Source organism: Engraulis encrasicolus, chromosome 8 (assembly GCF_034702125.1).
Source record: "Engraulis encrasicolus isolate BLACKSEA-1 chromosome 8, IST_EnEncr_1.0, whole genome shotgun sequence".
Taxonomy (NCBI): Eukaryota; Metazoa; Chordata; class Actinopteri; order Clupeiformes; family Engraulidae; genus Engraulis; species Engraulis encrasicolus.
Genome location: NC_085864.1, coordinates 47,596,909 through 47,616,307, shown reverse-complemented (window position 1 = coordinate 47,616,307; position 19,399 = coordinate 47,596,909). Strand labels below are relative to the sequence as shown.

Sequence of the window (19,399 nt, the reverse complement as noted above, 5' to 3'; positions counted from 1 at the left end):
AAAAGAAGCCGAGTGCGATCCACCTTTTCACATTCTACGACTATTCAACTGGAGACACAGCACACGGGAGAGCGCAGTCACGTTGAATTACTACATAGCCTATATCTGAATCATGACAGAACATTCTCAGATTAGTGTTTCTCAACGGGGGCGGTACAGCCCCCCAGGGGGCGTTGGGGAGCTCTAGGGGGGCATTTGAGAAGGATACAGCTGAGAGCAGGCCATGCTTACGTGCCATTGTGGCGCATTAGTCCATTTATTTTTTTAATAGTAAAGGGGGCGTTGTCAGGCTTATGATGAAGTCAAGTGGGCGTTGGGGGGCTTGTGATGAGGCCAAGTTGGCAAACGGTTGAGAAACACTGCTCTAGATCAGGGACAGATGAACATACACAAACAGAGCTCCGATAGCTGTTACTGGCATCAGGGCTTGTACATTACAGTATACTTTCCCAACAAGCAGTATCTGACAATCTCAGAATACGTCAAGCCAAGTTAAGGTTAAGGTAGGGCAGTATAGTCACGTAATGTCAATGTGTCTTTTGTGGGGAAAAGTAATTTCCTGATGTTGTTTTTCTTATCGCTGCCCGTCCAGGTTTGCTTGTCTGGGTCTCAGATCTCTTGTGTTGCTGCCCAGTCCTTCCTATCGCTCTCCTCAGGCTGAAGTTTAGAGGTCCTGCTCAGGGCCGTGACGAGACATTTTCAAATACAGAGGTAAAATAACATGTGCCTTACCGCATACTGCAAGTTTTGGCAAAGGACGCACTCAACTTCTTGGAAAAAAAACGAAAGTCTTTGGGTGAGCCATAAAAGGTATCAACTTAAGGAAGAAACTCACAAACTGCGTCTCATTATTTATTTATATTACCACCATGTCCAAAAGCAAACGCGTGGTGCGTGGTACTTTACCGCATACTGTACATTTAGAATTAGGGATGCAAATTATCGATTAATTCATTAATCATTAGTTGATAGTGTTATCGATCGACTTTCGATTAATTGATAAGCGGCGTTTTTTCACCTGAATTTCATAGGGCCTTTTAAAATATCAGCTAAATAGTTAAAACACTGAGTTCAAAAAGTATAGGCCTATATTGTTATATTAAATTATATTATGAGAATTACATTATGATCATTTAGCCCATATTGTATTATGTTATATTATATTATATATTCCTCAAGTAATTATGCATTAGGAAAAGAAAGCAGACATGTTTTCTATGGCATCTCCACACCACCTTTGGGGGGGCATTGCTTGGTTTCACCCAGGAGTGAACTAGTAGCCCCATGCCCCCTCTATGTCGCCTTGCTGTTGCCTGAGATTGATATGATGACAGACAAAGTTGAGTGAAACGTGATCAGACTCAGAACTTGTCTGCATATAGGTGTGCCAGCCAGCATGATCAACCACAAGCATTTTAATTTTATACGCTTCAAAATAAAGAAATGCTATATTTTGGGTGGTGTGTTGTTGTCCATAATGCATAGTAATGTCAACAAAGTTCGTTTCTGAACAAAAAAAGCTATTTCCTGTGTCTGTAAGGAGAGCTAATAAGCTAACAGGCTCCATTGAGAATGAATGGAGCTATGACAACAACACTTACAGCTAACATGGATTCACCTGGAATTGAACAGATGGTGCTCCTCTTCATGCATGGTCATATATTACCATGCCCAGTTCAGCTAATACTAGTCTTGATATCTGACAGGGTGTTAGTGATTAAAATTACAGCTCACAATTTGAAATGACTACGTTTGTGATTTCGCTAGTTAGCACGCTAAGCTAACATAGCAAGCTTAACCATACAGTGAAATGCTGCTTGCAGTGACATTTGCCTGTCTTGAAAGATCGTTTTTCTCATAATTCAAACAGTAACAACTTACACCATTGGGTTTGTCATAATCACAGATTCAAGTACATATCTCCAAAAGACCCAAAGAATTCTAGAAGTTGCAATGATGATTTAAAAGATAAAATCTGCGCACCATGGATTTGAATAGGACTAGAACTAGAACTACTCAACAGTCTCTAGCGCCCTCTAGCGATTAATCGCGATTAATACATTTTGATCGAGCAACCTCTTGCTCGACAACTAATCTAAAGTCGATTAATCATTTGCATCCCTATTTAGAATGCTTCAAACTCTTTAGGCAAACTCTTAAGTTTGTTTTCATTAATGCCTTGAGGATGGATGGCATGGGGGTGGCGTATTGACTGAATTTATCATTGTTGATTATATATCGATTTTCATCATAGATAAGTTGTACATTTCTGAAAAAAAATACAGAGGACATGATCTCTGTGTCCTCAATGGTAGTTACGGCCATGGTCCTGCTGGATTGGAGCGTGTGAACACATTTTGCTCAGGAAGACGTTGCCATGTAGTATGTTTTATGCCGATTTTGCGCGTGGGAGAATAGCTGAAACAAAGTAGATGGACACACACATTCGCCTAGAAATCTAGACGCCCCTAGCGACCGCAAATTGAATTTGCTCCCGGGGGCAGTCTAGCGGACCCCGGTCGTTTTGCAAGGCTGAAAGTTATCCGATGACAGGGCCAATCAAATCGCGAGGGGGGCCGGGCTACCTAGTAAACAGGAAACTTTCTAAGAAGAAGCATGGTGTCCGTCCGTGCTACGTACAGCACGAAAGTGTTTACTTAATTTAAAAAGCCTGGATGATAATACATTTCGTGGCTGACATGGAATGATGTAATAATACACCATGAACTTATCGGACACAAATAGATCTCAACACATTACCATTTGATCATTCGATGTTTTAAACTAGCTCGGTAAGCTAAGTTGAGCATTTTACAGAACCAGATAGTCACACGCTATTATCAGACCACTACTGTAGGTGTAGAATGAAATTGCGGTCCCAATTTCTAATAAGACACATGCCATTAAAAACGAGACATTTAGGAGCTTTGAAAGTCTTTGAGTAGCTTACTAAATAGATGGGATCGATAGTCTGGCTAGTGGGAGCGAGCTGACCGGGGAGCGTCCTGCGTTGGGAGCGACAATCAGGGAAAGTTATGGGTATACAGCTAGCTAGCTAACACCGAACATGCCATGTTGACAACAATCATAAATATAACCATTTAACAAGCCCCAAATTGCTCGACATTTCGCTGATTGATCAAGGAGGGCCATGTGGTTGAAAACGAGGCATTTTTTAACTGTATAAGTGAAAACACGATTTATTAGGGAACTTGTTTGTGGCTGTGGTCATCACACGAATTCACTGCTACGACGGCTGGAAGTTGCCGCTTCACCTACAAAGGGGCGTGTACGTTGTGAAAGACAGCTGTGACGTTACACAGTAAAATTAGTAGTGTTAAAAATGCAGTGTTGAAATATACAGTGTTACACCAACACTTAAAGTGTTAATTTAACTCTGGTCAGTGTTCAACTGATCCTAGAGTCAGAGTAGAATATCAGAGTTGTAGCCCATTTACTCTGAGGAGAGTTCCTATTTGCCACGCCCCTAAATCCCCGGATGTTTCAGTTGGGATGGATTTACTTTTACTTCAGCTACGCGGTGGTGGTTCGTTGGATTACGAAGTACCTCAAGGTGAGTTTTCAGGAGATTTTGTTACTATGCTCTTTACATTTAAATAGTGACAAGGATCACCACAGAAAAAAGGTTAGCCTAATTAGTGGTACAATTATTTGGACAATGTGTACTTCAGATTTGTCATTTTGGCTAGAGATGTTTTTCGCGCTAAAAAAAATAACGTTAGCTAGCAACCTAGCTAATATAGACCTAGCTGGTATCACTAATATAGCTTAACGTGAGTGTAAAATGATGTGAAGTATTTCATATTGGCTACTTTTAAGGTATGGGATCTTAAAAATTACTTGTCTTAATACAATAGTGCCAGCGTGCTGACAAGAATTAGCAGCGTTAGTGTGGAGGGGAATCTCCAGACGAAGCATGACACTGAAGCAAATACAATCTTTCTACTTGCAGAATTGCACAAGAATGCTGGTGAAAGTACGTTACAAGTCGGAACAGAAGTTTGTTCGAGTGACAGAGCCGACATTGCATGTCTTTCTGAAAGACGGTAGGTGCAATATTTCTGAGGTCGTGCATCAGATTTGTATTCCTCTGAACCATTTTCACTGTGAAAATTACAATGTTTGGCGCGGTCATTGAAAGGCATCGGTTTCCTAAGCCAAAAACTGAATAGCAAGGCACACTTTTCATCAAGCGGTTGTCTAGTCTAGAGCGCGCGGACCTCCCTGCCTGCACAGAATACGTAGAGCATTGCTTTGCAAGCATTTGCAACCACTTCATTATAAGCAGGTCGATTTAGTCAGAGCAGCTGTGTGGAAACAAACTTGTGTGAGACTGTCTTCAGGATGTCAAACGTGAGGTGGACTTAATCCATGCGGTGTATGATAGTGTCTCGGCTATTTGGTTTGTCAGAAACTCGCGGAAATTATCGATTATCACCTAGAAGTCCGCAGGCAGTTTTTGACACATGGTCGTGCTTGGATAGCGATTGCGTTGCATAATCGGACAACTCCAGGAGTCGTGCATTTATGGCGTTATGCAATGTAATCATCTCTATCCGAGCGTGAACATCTGTGTCGGACATGAAAACACCTTCAGTCGAAACTCCTACAAGGTCACGATTTGGAGTTTTCATCTGTGCTATGTATCACAACGCATTGAGTAGTCATAAATGGAGCGAGTCAAGCTAAATCCTCATCCCGTTTGGCATTTGTGCTCCGGATTTCACATATTATGGCAGCAGGGCTTGAAAACGAAATTATTTTTCAAACGTTCCGTTCCGAACGGTTCAGGCAAGTTTCAGTTTAACGTTTTCGTTCCTGCAATCGTTCCCCCACAAAAATATCGTTCCTGAACCGGTTCGGAACGAAAAATAACGTTCGTTCTTAACGTTCCTGCAGTGTTTAACGGCCATATTAAGTCTATTTTTGTGGACTTTATCAGACGTACTCATTATTTCCCCTTGATTTACACAGCTATTCTCAAAAATAATAACACACCCAAAAACACTCAGATGGGCTATCCATCCTGGCAGATTTAACCGGATGCCTATAATTCTTATCAAAAGTAGCCTATGCCAGCCCAGTAGCGGTGGGTGGATGTTGATTAGGGAGGCACAATACAGAATAGCCAGAGAGAGTTTTAAAAAATAGCCGGAGAGAGTTCCTAAAAAAAATCTCTGGAAGCAGGTAAACGTCAGCATAATAAGAGGTGTCGATAGGCATGGATTTCAGTTCTTGTCTAGCTCTATTTAATAGGCCATGATGAGGTTTGCAGCAAGTGAACCGTGTAAGTAAAAGGGACACAGTTTGCTCCACAAAAAAATCCCAAACTGTTTTGAGATGTGCACGATGCAAGGGGTCACTAGTTCTAGAGAAGGGACAGGTTGCATAGTCTGAAACATCGGATATGCTCTCAGATATCGGCTACCAACCATTCCAGTGCAAGTCCATCACCACAAAACCGGAGACCTTTTGTAGCCTAACAAGCGTCACAAAATAGTAAGAGTTTCCACGTAGTCCATCCCATCAGCCCAGCCCTCTGCACGACAGAAGAGAATAATAACTTAAACAACAACAAATGCGCTGTCTTTCTCTATCCCTGCTTGTTGTCACACGCGACCTACTGTTATTCGTGATGACACCCAGGAAATATTGCGCAATACCGAGGAAACCATCGAAACATTGAGCGGGCCAGCTAACGTCAGCTAGCGTCTGTCCATCTGCCACGAATGACTTTATCCCGCATTGACCACAACAACAGATAAATAAGACGTCCTTGATTACAGCACATAAAACACCAGCTCTCACCTATCTTCTCTACAACCGACAGTGGGATACACTGCGCACAACAAAAGCACTTCAGTAACTTTAGGACAACATAATTTGCCATAACCGCATTGAACATCGAGGCACTCGGCGGTGCCATTACAAGTAGTAAGCTAAACATGACTTACCCACCAGCCTCTCGAGACGAGCACTCTGCGAATTAGGTTCATCAAATCGCCTATCCAATTCCTTTGCAAATCATAGACTGTATGGTCCAAATACTCTGTCCCTGTAGGAATCCCAACACCGATCTCAAGACATGTTCTCTTTTGCTCTCCATGGTGTCAATATAAAACTCTGTAGGCGGCGGCCTACTGTCCGTGAATGAGACTGAAGAACAGCGCGGGTAAAGTGTCATTTCTCTTACAAAAACTTATTTGATATTGGTGGTCAACAACTTTAGGGCGGGTTTATTAGAGCCAACTTCCAATCACTACGAGAAAGCCAGGAGAACAGACAGTTTAGTTCTAGTTTCCTATCTCTGAGGAGAAGCACATCCTAAAATTTACCCAGGAAGTTTCTCCATACAATGCACAGTCGCACTCTGATTGGCCAATGCTCCTCAATATTTTATCAATCGGCGGCAAGAGCTCAGGTGAAGCAAAATGCTGTTGCTGTATGCATGTTTCCCCTCATAAACGTCAGTAGCCGAACTAAAATCAACAGCTCGTCTCCATGGTTACTCCTCAAACAAAATCGTGCACTTGTATGAAATATAGAGAACGAAAAAAAAAAACGTTATTAACCGGTTTGTGGATTTCAGAATAACGTTTTTGTTCCGGAACACTTGAAGACCATTTCGTTTTCGTTTCCGTTTCCGTTCCTTGTAAAATTCCATAAAATTTCGTTCGTTTTCGGTTTTTGTTTTCGTTCCTTGAACCGGTTCGGAGCCCTGGGTGGCAGTGCATTTTTAAGGTTTGGATTTGCATCATAAGACCACTCATTTTTGGCACGCAAGAATTACTATTTTAGCTTTTGTGCAAAACTGTGCTAGAGGCTACAACGTGTGCCTCGCATATTTGACTTTAACCGAGGCACAGACAACCTTACTGCTGCACCGCCGGTGAAGTGGCTGCATGTCGTGCATGCGACGTTTGTTGTCTAGTCCAAATAATCAGGCTACATATTTTGAACGCACACAACAACAAAAATCGCTTGCCAAGTGAAGTCAACAAGAACACCATTGGTCATCCTTAATTCTGAGGTACAGAATAGGCCTATGTGTGATCAAAGGGGGAATGCGAGCGAGGTGGATCGGAAAATAGCTTTGATCAGTCCATTACAGTCAGTAGGCTACGTTACAGTTATTGCACACTGTGTGTGTGTGTGTGTGTGTGTGTGTGTGTGTGTGTGTGTGTGTGTGTGTGTGTGTGTGTGTGTGTGTGTGTGTGTGTGTGTGTGTGAACAGAGGGAGAGAGAGAGTATTTCAAACTTCTGTGTTAACTCTGTTTCATAGATTTTTGACAATAAAGTACTTTTGACTTGATGTGACTACAGCCCAGTCAAAAGTTTTGGCTTTCACAGCCCCATGAGCCACTCGGAAGGGGTGGGGACTTAGGTTGCCCATCAAATTAAATCACTCACTTCCTGCTCAAGTCACAAGTCTCCTGGGTAGTGCTACACTTGTCTTTTATCGGCACACAAACATAGCTCATGGGATTTACAGGCTGTCATGTCACCAAAGTCATTCCTGTTTCATGTTCTCCTGCATTTGACTGTTCATTTTCTTTTCTTCCTTTGAATGTTTAAAACACTGTTCTTCTCTTCTCTCCCCCCCCCCCTTTTTTTTTCTTTTAAATGTCAGCTTTCTTGAAGTTTGGAATCCATGATGCTACCTACCAAACGGCCAAATTACTTGACGAAACAGGCACAGAATTGGATGAAGATGTGTTTGAGGAGGTGCTGCAGCAGGCCAATATTGGTGTTCTTCTCCTGAAGCTGGATGATGACATGCAAGGTAACAATTGTTCTTTTTACTTCTGAATAAAACCACATGGACATTTCTTTCACCATGCCACTGGCACTTTACTCTTGCAACCTATATACAGATCTACAGATCACTTAACTTGTATGACCACTGATTCTGCTGCTGCTGTGTGTGCAGGGGCGCAACTACAGTATATGCAAAGTATGCGTTGCAGGGGGGCGCCAGATAGAGGGGGGCGCCAAAGAGAGAATGTTGGAGGGCGCCAAATAATTATTAAGTGTTTTTTATGGGAAGGGGGTCACCAAAATAGTTCTTGCATACCCCCCCAGAAAAGAGTAGTTGCGCCCCTGTGTGTGTGTTTGTGTGTGCGGGAGGGGGGGGTGTGGGGTATATGAGAGGGATGGAGACAGAACGTTTGTGTGTGTGTGTATTTATTGTCCATCAGTTTGTCAGTGTTCTTATTGCACACTGTGTGTGTTGTACATGTCTATATCAGTATGTCGGTGTTTCAAAACTGCACATGTGTGTTGTGAGTGAATGTGTCAGACGTAAATTGTATGAGTATGTTAGTTGTGTGAGTGTGCGGGTGAAAGGGAGAGATTATCGCCAATGTCTTATTTATATGTTCTAGTTTAAACTGCACATTGGAGACTGGTCAAACGCAATTTCAAACTTCTGTGCTAACCCTGTTACATAGATTTTGGACAATAAAGTTCACTTAACTTGACTTTTAACCATATTAATCAAATTAAGTGCAATCCTAATCATTTCTTATACTGTACTTCTGGCCTAGAAATGGAGACCGAGTCATCATTTAATACTAGCTCCAGCTCTGCTGTCATTGTCACCTCTAGTCCACGTCCACCCAGCCCAAGGCAGCATGTTGAATCGGACTCCAAAGCTGTAAGTATATCATACTATATAGCTGTTTATATAGTTGAAAACTTGTCCCCTGGGCCAGACACGGTCTTGCTAGCAAAAAATGCACCTAAGCCCTGCCAATCGGACATGCTAAGAGAACTATACAGTGCACACAGCAGGTAATTGGACACTACGATACACACCAGTTTTTCCATGCTATAGAGAGGGGGCAGAACTATGTAGTGTGTGCTCAAAGGAACGGCAACACAGTTTCGGCAGGGGGTGCTTTTGGTGGGTGGCCAATTTGTATAGGGTGGTGTGTGGGGGCCCTCCCCCAGAAAATGTAGCATTTTTTTTAGATGCAATTTCCTGCATTCTAATACATTTTAAGGCAAGAAATGGCAAATCCCATCTCACTCACTCCCTCAGATTTGAGATGTTGAGATGACAAAATGAATGTCACATGACCACACAGGTGATGCTATGCTGAGATTACTACCCATCAGTCATGACTGAAGTCCCGAAAGCATAATTTTAAATGCTGAATCCACCAAACAACACAGTCATATTTGTAACCACAATCAATGGTAGCAACTTATGAACTCAAATAATTGGAACGATGATTATTGCAAAGGTTGTTTTGAAGGCCGGTTTTGGTCATAGCCATGGGGCCAAGTCGGTCCCCTGGCCCCTGGAGGCCCTTATGCCCCCTTGGGCCCCCCACCCTCAGACCTGACTTGGCCTGTGGGACTATACCAGTTCATTGTACACTATATTGGTTGGCACATGAAGCAACTTGGAAAGATTATTATTGCGAAGGTCGGTTTGGGTCGTGGCTGCGGGGCCAAGTTGGCCTGGCCCCTTGGGCCCCCGGACCTGGCTTGGCCTAGGGCAGGGGCGGGCAATTATTTCGGCCCAAGGGCCACATTGGGTTTAGAAAGTTGACCAAAGGGCCAGGTGTCATAGGCAACATGCCTGTGCCAATAATAAGAATAATACACCATTAATAATTACACCATAGTCAGTTATGCCATTCCTGCTAATTGTATCTAGTTGTAGACTAGCCCCTTGGTAGGCCTGTGCATTAATCGACCCCTGTATGTGTTACTTACACTGTACTCTATTTTGCTGTGCTTTGTTATTAAAATATGTGTGTGTGTGTGTATTTATCTGTGTGTATTTTTCGGCAGTTGGTACAAGGCATACTGGAGAAAAATCCGGGAGGAGAGACGATTTTCAGAGAATACCGGAAAACGAAGTGTCTGACAGACAGTTTGAGACGGAAAATGATAACTATACTTGTTGCTGACATGACAGAGAAGCATGGGTAACTATGATTATTAAATAAATTGGAAAAAAAAAAAAAAAAAAACATGTAAACATTGAACATGTTCTGATTGCAATGTTCATGTGATTTATCTTAAAGGACATCTCCACCAAGGCACGTCCGAGAGATGTATGCGGAGGGAATAATTACTCTGTTTCCTGGTTTGAGAGATCCATTCTCCAAAAAAGGATATGTAAGTATTACTGATGAGTGTTCCTCAATATGGTTAAGCAGCTACTAGTTAGGTAGTCTCCTAATTTGCACCGTTCCGCCAGTGGAATGCTCCTCTATTTGATTCTATTTGAAACTTTACTTACCATACTACTACACTACTTTGACACTCCCAGAGTCCTCAGTGATATATTACAACGTGTACATTTTTCTATAATAACAAAATAGTCCAACACGGGTCTTGTCTTAATACATTAAAGGACAACTGCACTATTTTGAGCATTAAGCCCCTTTTCTAAGTTGTCTGCAATGTTTTAGAGCCCTCCTCATCATTTATTTCATGTTGGCTGCTGTCTTAATTTGGCTAATTTTTATTTTGTCTCAACCGACTTTAGAATGGCCGCCTATGGGTATGTCCTAATCTACATTCCTAAAACCATCTTAAAAATTTGGTTTCAAGAATGTGCAACTCGCCAACTATTCAGGGGTATTCACTTGTAATCCATAACAATTTTTGTATTGAAACATGGCTTCTGTCGTGTTTTATGTAGCATTTTGTAATTATTTTTTTCTTTATTCACAAAATGGCAAATAAAAAATGACCGAAGACATATTTCACCCTTGAATTTGTTAGGGAATGCCCCTAACCACTTACCAAAATGCATACTTTCTTCTAAATTAGTCAAATAACGAAGACGGCAGCACACATTAAAAAAATGGTGAGGGAGAAAATAAAACATTGAAGACAACTCAGAAAGGGGGCTTAATTTTCAAAATAGTGCACCTGTCCTTTAATGTTGGCAGCCATTTTAGACAGATTAAGCTCAACATAAAACCTTTTCACTATGCATGTGTTTAGCAATACATAGAGTACTGCTTGCATAATGCCATGTGGTTGGTGCAGACTAACACAGCCAACAACTTATTGCCCCTTTTATTTTCCTAAGGAACATTACTTTGACCCTCAAAGTGGAGAGGGGTACCTGGCCTGGAAAATCAAGACTATCCAGAGGAATTGCTCACAGAAACGAAGCCAATCAAGCAAGTCACATTGCGGAGGGCCAACAGCTGAAAGAAGAGCGCCAGATGTTCTTGATGACCTCAATGAAGACGAGTGTAAAGAAGCCATGTCCTACATGAAGCACTGCTCAGATGAGACTGCAATCAAGCAGAAGATGCAAGTCACATTTCAGTACAGGCGCCGCTTGGTTGAAGACCCAGACAAATGTACAAACGTGCTAACAGAGTTCCCACGCTTCAAGGATGTTAAAGGACTGGTAAGATAAAGCTAAACTGTTAACATTTACAGGCTTTAAGTTTTGTACCCAGTTGTACAGCTGTGAACATGAAAATGACAGTGCTGTGAATAGGTATTATATGTAGCAAATTTAGAACAGAGGCGGTTTCATTTTTACAATTCCACATTAGCTTTAGGTTCAGTCATTGTTTTACAAAGCCACAGTCAATTGTGATTTGTGTTGTAATGGTATTTTCTTGTTTATTTGTTTATTGTGCTTCTAGATTGAACAGGACTTTACACGTCTGTTTGGTGGTGTGGTGTCTGCGAAGTTTTTGGAAAGATGGCCAACTGCATTCAAGCACAAAGTTATCGAGCAGAGCAAGTGCTTGCACCTGTCACCTGATCTACAGGAACTGATTGACGCTGCAGAGGCTGTGCAGAATGAGGACGATGGAAATGATGCAGGTCAGATACAGTCAATGACCTACTTTGATATATTAATTAGGTATATTGTCTTGGATGCTAATCACGCTTATGTGCATGTTTTTATTAAAGCATGGGATCATGATCTTGCGGGAATACTCCTCCTACTCCACCTCATTCCGCCAGTTGCGCAAGGTCGCAAGAGGCCCGGGAAGATGTCTCCCTTTCAAGCAGAGCAGAGTGTTGTCGTCTTCTTGAAGGTTTGTGGGATTTTGTTTTCAAGCTCTTATGCAGATGGAGTTGGTTTTGTGGTCGGAAAGCTGAAGGTTGAAGGTTTGAATTACAAGTAGGAAGAATATTGGGGTTGGGACTTTAAGTAATAAGTTGATCTTGGAGTTGGATGTTTGCCATTTAAAATCCATATCGTTCAAGGCTGAAATACCCATGAGCAAGGCACCTCAACTCGCATCTCTATTTCTAACCTAAATACTGTTAAGTCACTTAAAATAAAACGCAGTTAAATGTTATGTAATCACTGACATAGAGTGGCTCACAGAAGTCTACACACCCCTCTTCAAAAGTCAGGTTTTTGTGATGAAAAAATGACACAGACAAATAAAGTAACAGCTTTTTCCATCTTCAATCTTTTGAACATATTCAGACAGGTAACAGCATACTAGCCTGGCTCTCGCGAGACCCCTAGTGCTTCGTGCATCTTCGTTACACTTCGTGAGCTCGCACAGGGGTCTGGTTCAGCCTTGTCGAGCCCGAAGTCCTCGAGTAGAAAATAAACGTGCCCCGACCATTGGATAATGTCAATGTCAATCATCGTGGAGTGAGGCGTTGACGGGTATGACGTAGCATCTTGCGCGACATCACTGTAGTGCTGCTAGCACACCCCTCAGTCAGTGTGGCTAGCACAACAACGGCGGCCTGCATACTGTATGAACTCCGCGATTTCAAGTGTTATCAAAACTACCAAACATTCATTCTTTGAGATAGGAACAGAAAACAAGGAATTAGTTGGTGGCAAGAACGTTCTCGCTCTTCTTCCAATGATCCACTGAAGGAGAATGAGCAGAGCGCAGCGATGTTCAGTCTTCAACTGTTTACAAGACCAACTTTAAGTGGGGACTTTAGTCGAGAGGTCCATGCCACATATAAATGGTGAGTGAAAACCTCTTGGTTGTTTCTAACGTGTTTTTGATGTGTGTGAAACAATGACTGACATGGTAGGCTACATCGGCGTCGTTAGAGCATTTTTACCGGGGCACGTGCCCTGGTGTGGACCTGCGGTGCCAGCCTATAATGGGCACTGATTTTTTAATTAATTAATTTATTTATATCTTTATTTTTTATTATTTAAATCTGGATCATCTGTTAATATACAGAATACATGTTTGCATTATTTTTTTTCTCTTAAAATACGCCTATAGCCTACTACACTTAAGTTAGAATGTAAGTCTGACACCGACGCAGCAGCCTGATCAGAATGCACTTGCCACCATGGCCACTCGCACTCGGAGCATGTAGCCGGAATTGCCTGCTAATACAGACATGCAGGAGTTTTTCATACTATCTTTAAGAAACACGACAGGCTTACTAGTTCTCCTAGTGAAGACACACTAAAACATTGATTATAATATAACCTAGTTATTTTTGGCACCCTGAAGAAATTGACTATTTGAATTACGTGGTGATTACATGGTGCCCCCCCCTCATTGGCCGACCGCTGCAATGAAATGTGACGAATAGGACTAAAGAGTCGTTCTTCTTGATAAGGAGAGATTTGGGCAGCACATCTTTTTGAACCGAACCTTACCTGCAACACAGCGACCATTCACTCCGGCCGGTGTGAAGTGAAGTAGCCTAAACAGTAAGCGTCATTTTTTGTTATCATCTGTAAACTAAGCATAGCATGTCAATCAAATGTGTAGAACATGTTTCATCTAATAACGCGAAGGGGCGTCTCTGAAGTGGTGTTAGCCTATGTGGTCAATAAGTAGCTAGCTAAGTTGGACCTGTTGATCGGAGAAAGATCACAAATGTCGGCTTCACCAACTATTTGCCATGTTGTGCTGTTTCTCAATTCTGTACGTTCGTGTTTTCAGGGGGTGATGATCCCGTGATGGACTACCCCAACTTGTCTTGTCAGCTTTGCTAGCTATCGGCATATATTTTGACATCTTGACAAAGTTGCCTGCAACCAATGGCCCCGCTGTTATAGCCCAGGCTATAGCGCACTATAACGGAATACAACACTCGTAGAAAGCAGTTTTGTAGGCTATGCTGTTGCTTTTAAAAATAGCCCAGCGCATGCTTGAATGAGCCGTCGTCCAGGCAAGTTGGAGGCTGGCTGACTTAATGCAGCCCAAGCACACGTTAGTCTCAGAGTTGAAAATTAACGATTCTGAGATGATTCTCATTCTGGTGTTTGCTGCTCGAGTGGTCTTACAGACAAAAGCATGATGACATCCTACAGGTGGTTACTTTTAAGACAGAAACATAATGCCGTGAACATAGCCAACTATTCGATTGAATGCATCTATTACACATAGCCTACGCAATGCCCATGTGTGATACTCTGGCTCCCCCTCTTGACGTGAACATGCACCGGCACACACAGACACGCGCACACGCCATACACACACACACACACCAATTGATCATTCATAGCTTGCATATACAGAATAGAAGAATGTCCAGTTTTTATTATCAGTATGGATTACAGTTATACAGTTATGTTCACAAGTGGGCCAATTCAATATACAGATATACAGTTAAGTTAACAGTAGGCCAATTCAATTCAGTTTGGTTCAGGTAGATATTGAATGATGCAGAAAATAAGAATATAACAATGTATTTATGATGCTGTTTAATAATAAATAAGTGCTATAAAATATTTTCTTGTGTGCTTGCATAAATTATCTCTGCCCATTCTTTTTTTAAAATAATTGCCCAAAAATTTTTCTGCTCGCGCGCTTCGCGCGCTCGCATTTCTTTTTGGTGCCCTTTTGTGCCCCTGTATAGTCTTGGGTCTGCTGACGCCCCTGGTAGGCTACAACTGTGAATGCCCCCATAGTGCCGGTAATTCAATATTGTACAAGCCTCATTTCCAGACCTCGCATGCTATGGTGACTGAGTGCTGTTGATCATAATAGTATGCCAAGATGTCGCATTCAGACCAATTTGTTTATGCTAAGTTCGTGTTAAATTAAATGTACTATCCCCGTGATCGCTGCCAATGCAGCATGTCCCAAAACGTCAGCATGTGAGAGATGGAATGTTTATTTCACGACGACATTCTGACTTCAAACTCACCAGGATGGCTTCCCCACAGACCTATACATATTGGTATAGGTCTGTGGGCTTCCCCTTTTCACTTTCTGCCCTAGTTGTTAACCTGTTTCGATGGTAAAGACTAAAGTAATCACAGATTTTGCATGGTTAAGAGACCTACTTCGTGTGGAAACAGAATTTACACAAGAGGGTACTGGAATAAAAACAGGGTGAGGCCTGTCACTCACCAGCTACTGGAAACCCCAAGTCTCCCTTTCGGTCAGCAGTAAATGTAAAACTAAGTAATAGTAGCCTACTGCTGTTCAGGTCTTAGCCTTAAATAGGTATGAATTAAAATGCAGATACTAGGCCTATAGAGTATTTAGAATTACAGTTGCCTTGTTTGCCGATTCTATTTTAACATTGTGTGTTTTCAGGTAGGCAAGTCATGGAGTTGGCAGCGTCTGCTGGGATTGTCATCACAGACCGGGTCATCCAGCTGCTACACATGTACAGTGGAAATTGAATTAGGCTCTTCCCTCACTTGTACTGTTGTAAACCATCAAATGAACACTCTAGGTAGACAAGACAGTGAGTTCAGTAATGGCTGGCACAGAGCATGCGCACCACAAGTTTGGAGCCAGCCAGGTCATACGTGTTGCACCTACCACAATTCCATTTCTTTGGTCTTCTGTGTTGAGCCTGTTTCAAAATGCGCCTGTACAACCACATGTGTATAGAATCTACACTACACTACTCCACCAAGATCTAGACATTACTGAAGAGTTGGAAATGTTATCATGGTCTGCTGACAGCTGTACAGAACATGTGTACTTAAATACCAGATGTGCCACTTTCATTAACGAGACTGTCTGCTCTGGGTTTGGGACAAAGCCTAATGAGGCAGCAGTCAACAACAGTCCTTACATTTGACATCAGTTACAAAACAACCTATGGTTTTAAGGTACTTCATGCTACTGGTTGTGAGCGAGGCTTTTTGTGACTGACTCTCCCTAATGACAGATTCCTAGACATAATGGAACATGTAACACAGCATAAGTTCAGAATCTAACCATCATCCATTAGGAACAAAGAAGTGGAATCTTGTCACAATATCGAACCGAATATTGAACAAATGGTGTAAATAATGGTGTACACAAGTAATTGGAACATATGTAAATACAATTTTATTGTGAAAAGAAAACACTGTCTACACTTTTTTCAATGTACAGTAATGAAAGTGTAAATAATGACAAATAAGATATCAATTTATATATACACATTTTTTTCTTTTAAATATTGGTTACTGGCAATGCAAGAAACATAGCTTACAAAATGTAGCGTTCTTGGTGTTAGGTGATATATTGTACAAAATGAAAACCCAAATGGTGACGCACTCCTGAAATGTTGCAAGTTCTTTAAGGAAAATGCCTTGAAATCTTGTTCTAATATTTTGAAAGGCATGGAATCTGTGAGGGGATGTGCTGGGTCCTCTATGCTGTCGTTTCTTCATACACCTCCTGGCGTCAGACACAGACAAAGGAAGTATAGAAGTATATTAGACAAACATTTCAGAAGGTTATGTGTGACAATTGTGGCTACATACAAGGTTTTGAACAAAAACAACAAGGGAATTGATTGCAACAGATTTTAAAATATTTCTAGGTGACTTAAAGTTCATTAACAACAGGGTATGCTACTTACTCTGTGTACAGAGTATTTTCCACCCTCATGTTGCATTACTGCCCTTGTACATCACTTTGATCAAAAGCGTCTGTCAACTGTAATGTTATGAGGAGTACAGTCTCTTGAGAAATTAATGTAGGTTTAGGTGGATAGTGGTGCAGGACAGCACATATACTTTTCAGTTACTCTTACTAAGAATTCAAACCTGTAACATTGGATACATTCCGAGGCCACAGGTACAGGTGAGGTCAGCAAGGGTCCTATTTACCTTGATAATAGGTTCTCAGTCATTTCACATCCCCACCCTGATGAAAAAAACTAATTGTTTACACAAATGGGTTTTACACCCCTTAACAATACGGCTTTGCTTGCTTCAGTAATGTACTCTTTGCCTTTGACCTAGCAATGGATGTAATAAATCAGACATACCTTATATAACCGTGGGTCTTGGGTCACCTAATAATGGAGAGAGCGAGAGAGAGAAAAGACATCACCATTGATCAATTAACAATGGCACAGCGTCTGTGTGTGTGTGTGTGTGTGTGTGTGTGTGTGTGTGTGTGTCCCAGCTTATGACGTTGAGCACGATTAACTTTGGGTCGTCCGATCAACTAGGGATGGTCACCTACAACTTATCGAAGTGCTTAGCACACTCACGAATCGACTATTTGAATTGACCACAGCTGAAGTGTTTGAGAATACAATCGCGCACAATAACAATGGCAAAAGTGCGACGGCATGGTCCTCTCGTCGAACCGTAATGCAGTTTCCAAAGTGTATAATAGAACTTAAGACGCCCCATCCTGTCTCGTCTGACGTGAACAGCTCTTTATGCCATCCAAGTTAATCAGACCCGAAGTTAATCGTGCACACCGGGAGTAGTTAATGCAATCCTGGTGTATATTTCTCTCATGGTAGGATATACATAACGTATGGGACTGTAAACGATTTACTGTATTATCATAGGTAAATTGGCATGCCTAACGGTGACCAGAACACAACCAATAATGCTAGTAGCAACTGCATGCTGTTGAGGCTGCATTGTTTTCATATGGCTGGCAATTTTGTCTGAATAACATTTTATCGCTGGTCAATCATTTTCAGCGAAATACACATACTTGATTATTCATCAATATATGTCACATTGGTTGTGCAGGCAAGCAGACGTCCATTTTGTCTGCAATATTTATCACCCCGTCAGAAACGGACAAACCCATGCCCGTGATGTGTTCACTAAAAGAAAATATAGCCATTTCAAGACATCTAACTTACCATATCTTTGTTGTGATTTATCTGATGCAAACGATGCTGGCACCAAATGAGTAGCCGGTCCTCCTTGGTGCTAGGGGCTGGTAGCATGTAACCTGGCTCTCACGTAGGTGGATTGTCAGGTAGCATGCCGCTGTTTGGACCCTGCAGAGTACTCGTGCACTATGTCGGATTGCCAACCAAAATCCACCGATGCCTTGTGTGTTTTGTAACCGTCAGTGGTCCGATGTCGGACACAGGTGGCATACCACAGGCGGCTTGCCGTTCAAACGCCACCAATGATCCACTATACACATGCTAGCTGGACTGGAACTACTGTCAACATGCTAACTGCTCTGTTGTGGCTTCTATCGCGCGTCGCAGACAACTACGTCACGTCCCGTTTCGATGTGATTGGTTGAAGTAGTACGTCACTGTTACCTAATTTCTCCAATCACGTTCGAGCTAGAACAGCAAGGTTACCACCAAAATTCCAGATGGATGACAATCCATCTGCGCGAGAGTCAGGTTAACAGCATACAGGAGCATCTGGATCAAATCGCCGAAAGCAAGCAGCCATACCTACTGGCAGTGGGCCCTAGAAAGAAGCACATCCATGCGTTCTTCATCGTCCTCGACAGGTGTGCCATTCCCTGCACATCAGGAAGCGCAGTTGGGGCCTTTGATGAACTTTTTAAGAGCCATTTCGTTTTCGGCACATCATACTGCAAAGCCCTCAACAGTATGTACACCTTCATTCAGACAACCATATTTGAAATCGACATTGGCCAGGTGAAAGAAACACCCCGAGTACTAGAACTTAGAGCAAGGTTACTAAACTAAGTATTTACAGTGTACCCAAGCAGACATGTTTTGTTTTGTGTGCCATTCTGATTTTGAGACATCAAATTTACTGGTAAGACACCTTAAACTAGCACATGGTTTATGCGAGGGTAGAAGTTTGTGCCTTAAGTGTGGTCAATCGGGCTGTATTTTGGAATTTGCATCATTTTCTGGGTATAGGAAACATCTAAACAAAGTACATACTGTCAGAGAGAGTCCAAATGATTTACAGACTGTATTTTGTGCAAGTAATCAATGTTTTGGTAGTGATTACCGACTTGAATTTGCTTCATCATCTGATAGCGTTTCCTGCAAGGTCCCAATTACAAACCAGTCACTCGTTGACCTATGTGGGTCTGCTTTGGCTCAGCTACAGACTGCAGGAGTAGGACAATCAATTGTAAATCAGCATGCCATGACATTAGAAGAACTTGTACATGAGATTCAAGCTCAAGTAATGGACACTGCTTTTGAAAGTCTTTCTTTAGAGAAAACTGAAACCATTTCAAAACTGAAAAAATCATTTGAAAAAATTGCCAACCCTTTC

General features: G+C 42.0%; 1 protein-coding gene across 1 annotated transcript; it reads left to right on the top strand.

Annotated features, from left to right (window-relative positions):
* The first annotated feature begins 3,449 nt into the window (after window positions 1–3,449).
* Window positions 3,450–18,852, top strand: LOC134454701 (uncharacterized). The gene is made up of 10 exons (XM_063205863.1): window positions 3,450–3,574; window positions 3,974–4,067; window positions 7,652–7,804; window positions 8,568–8,677; window positions 9,826–9,962; window positions 10,062–10,155; window positions 11,081–11,410; window positions 11,655–11,838; window positions 11,929–12,056; window positions 18,532–18,852. Exons 1-10 carry the CDS (start codon window positions 3,500–3,502, stop codon window positions 18,850–18,852), a joined length of 1,626 nt encoding a protein of 541 aa, XP_063061933.1. The 5' UTR covers window positions 3,450–3,499.
* Window positions 18,853–19,399: the final 547 nt, after the last annotated feature.

Bases quoted from the DNA above. Each gene is read 5' to 3' on its own strand.
- LOC134454701 (XM_063205863.1), top strand. From the start codon at position 3,500: ATGTTTCAGTTGGGATGGATTTACTTTTACTTCAGCTACGCGGTGGTG. The intron at 8,678-9,825 runs GTAAGTATATCA...ATTTTTCGGCAG, and splicing joins TTGAATCGGACTCCAAAGCT to TTGGTACAAGGCATACTGGA. The intron at 11,411-11,654 runs GTAAGATAAAGC...TTGTGCTTCTAG, and splicing joins TCAAGGATGTTAAAGGACTG to ATTGAACAGGACTTTACACG.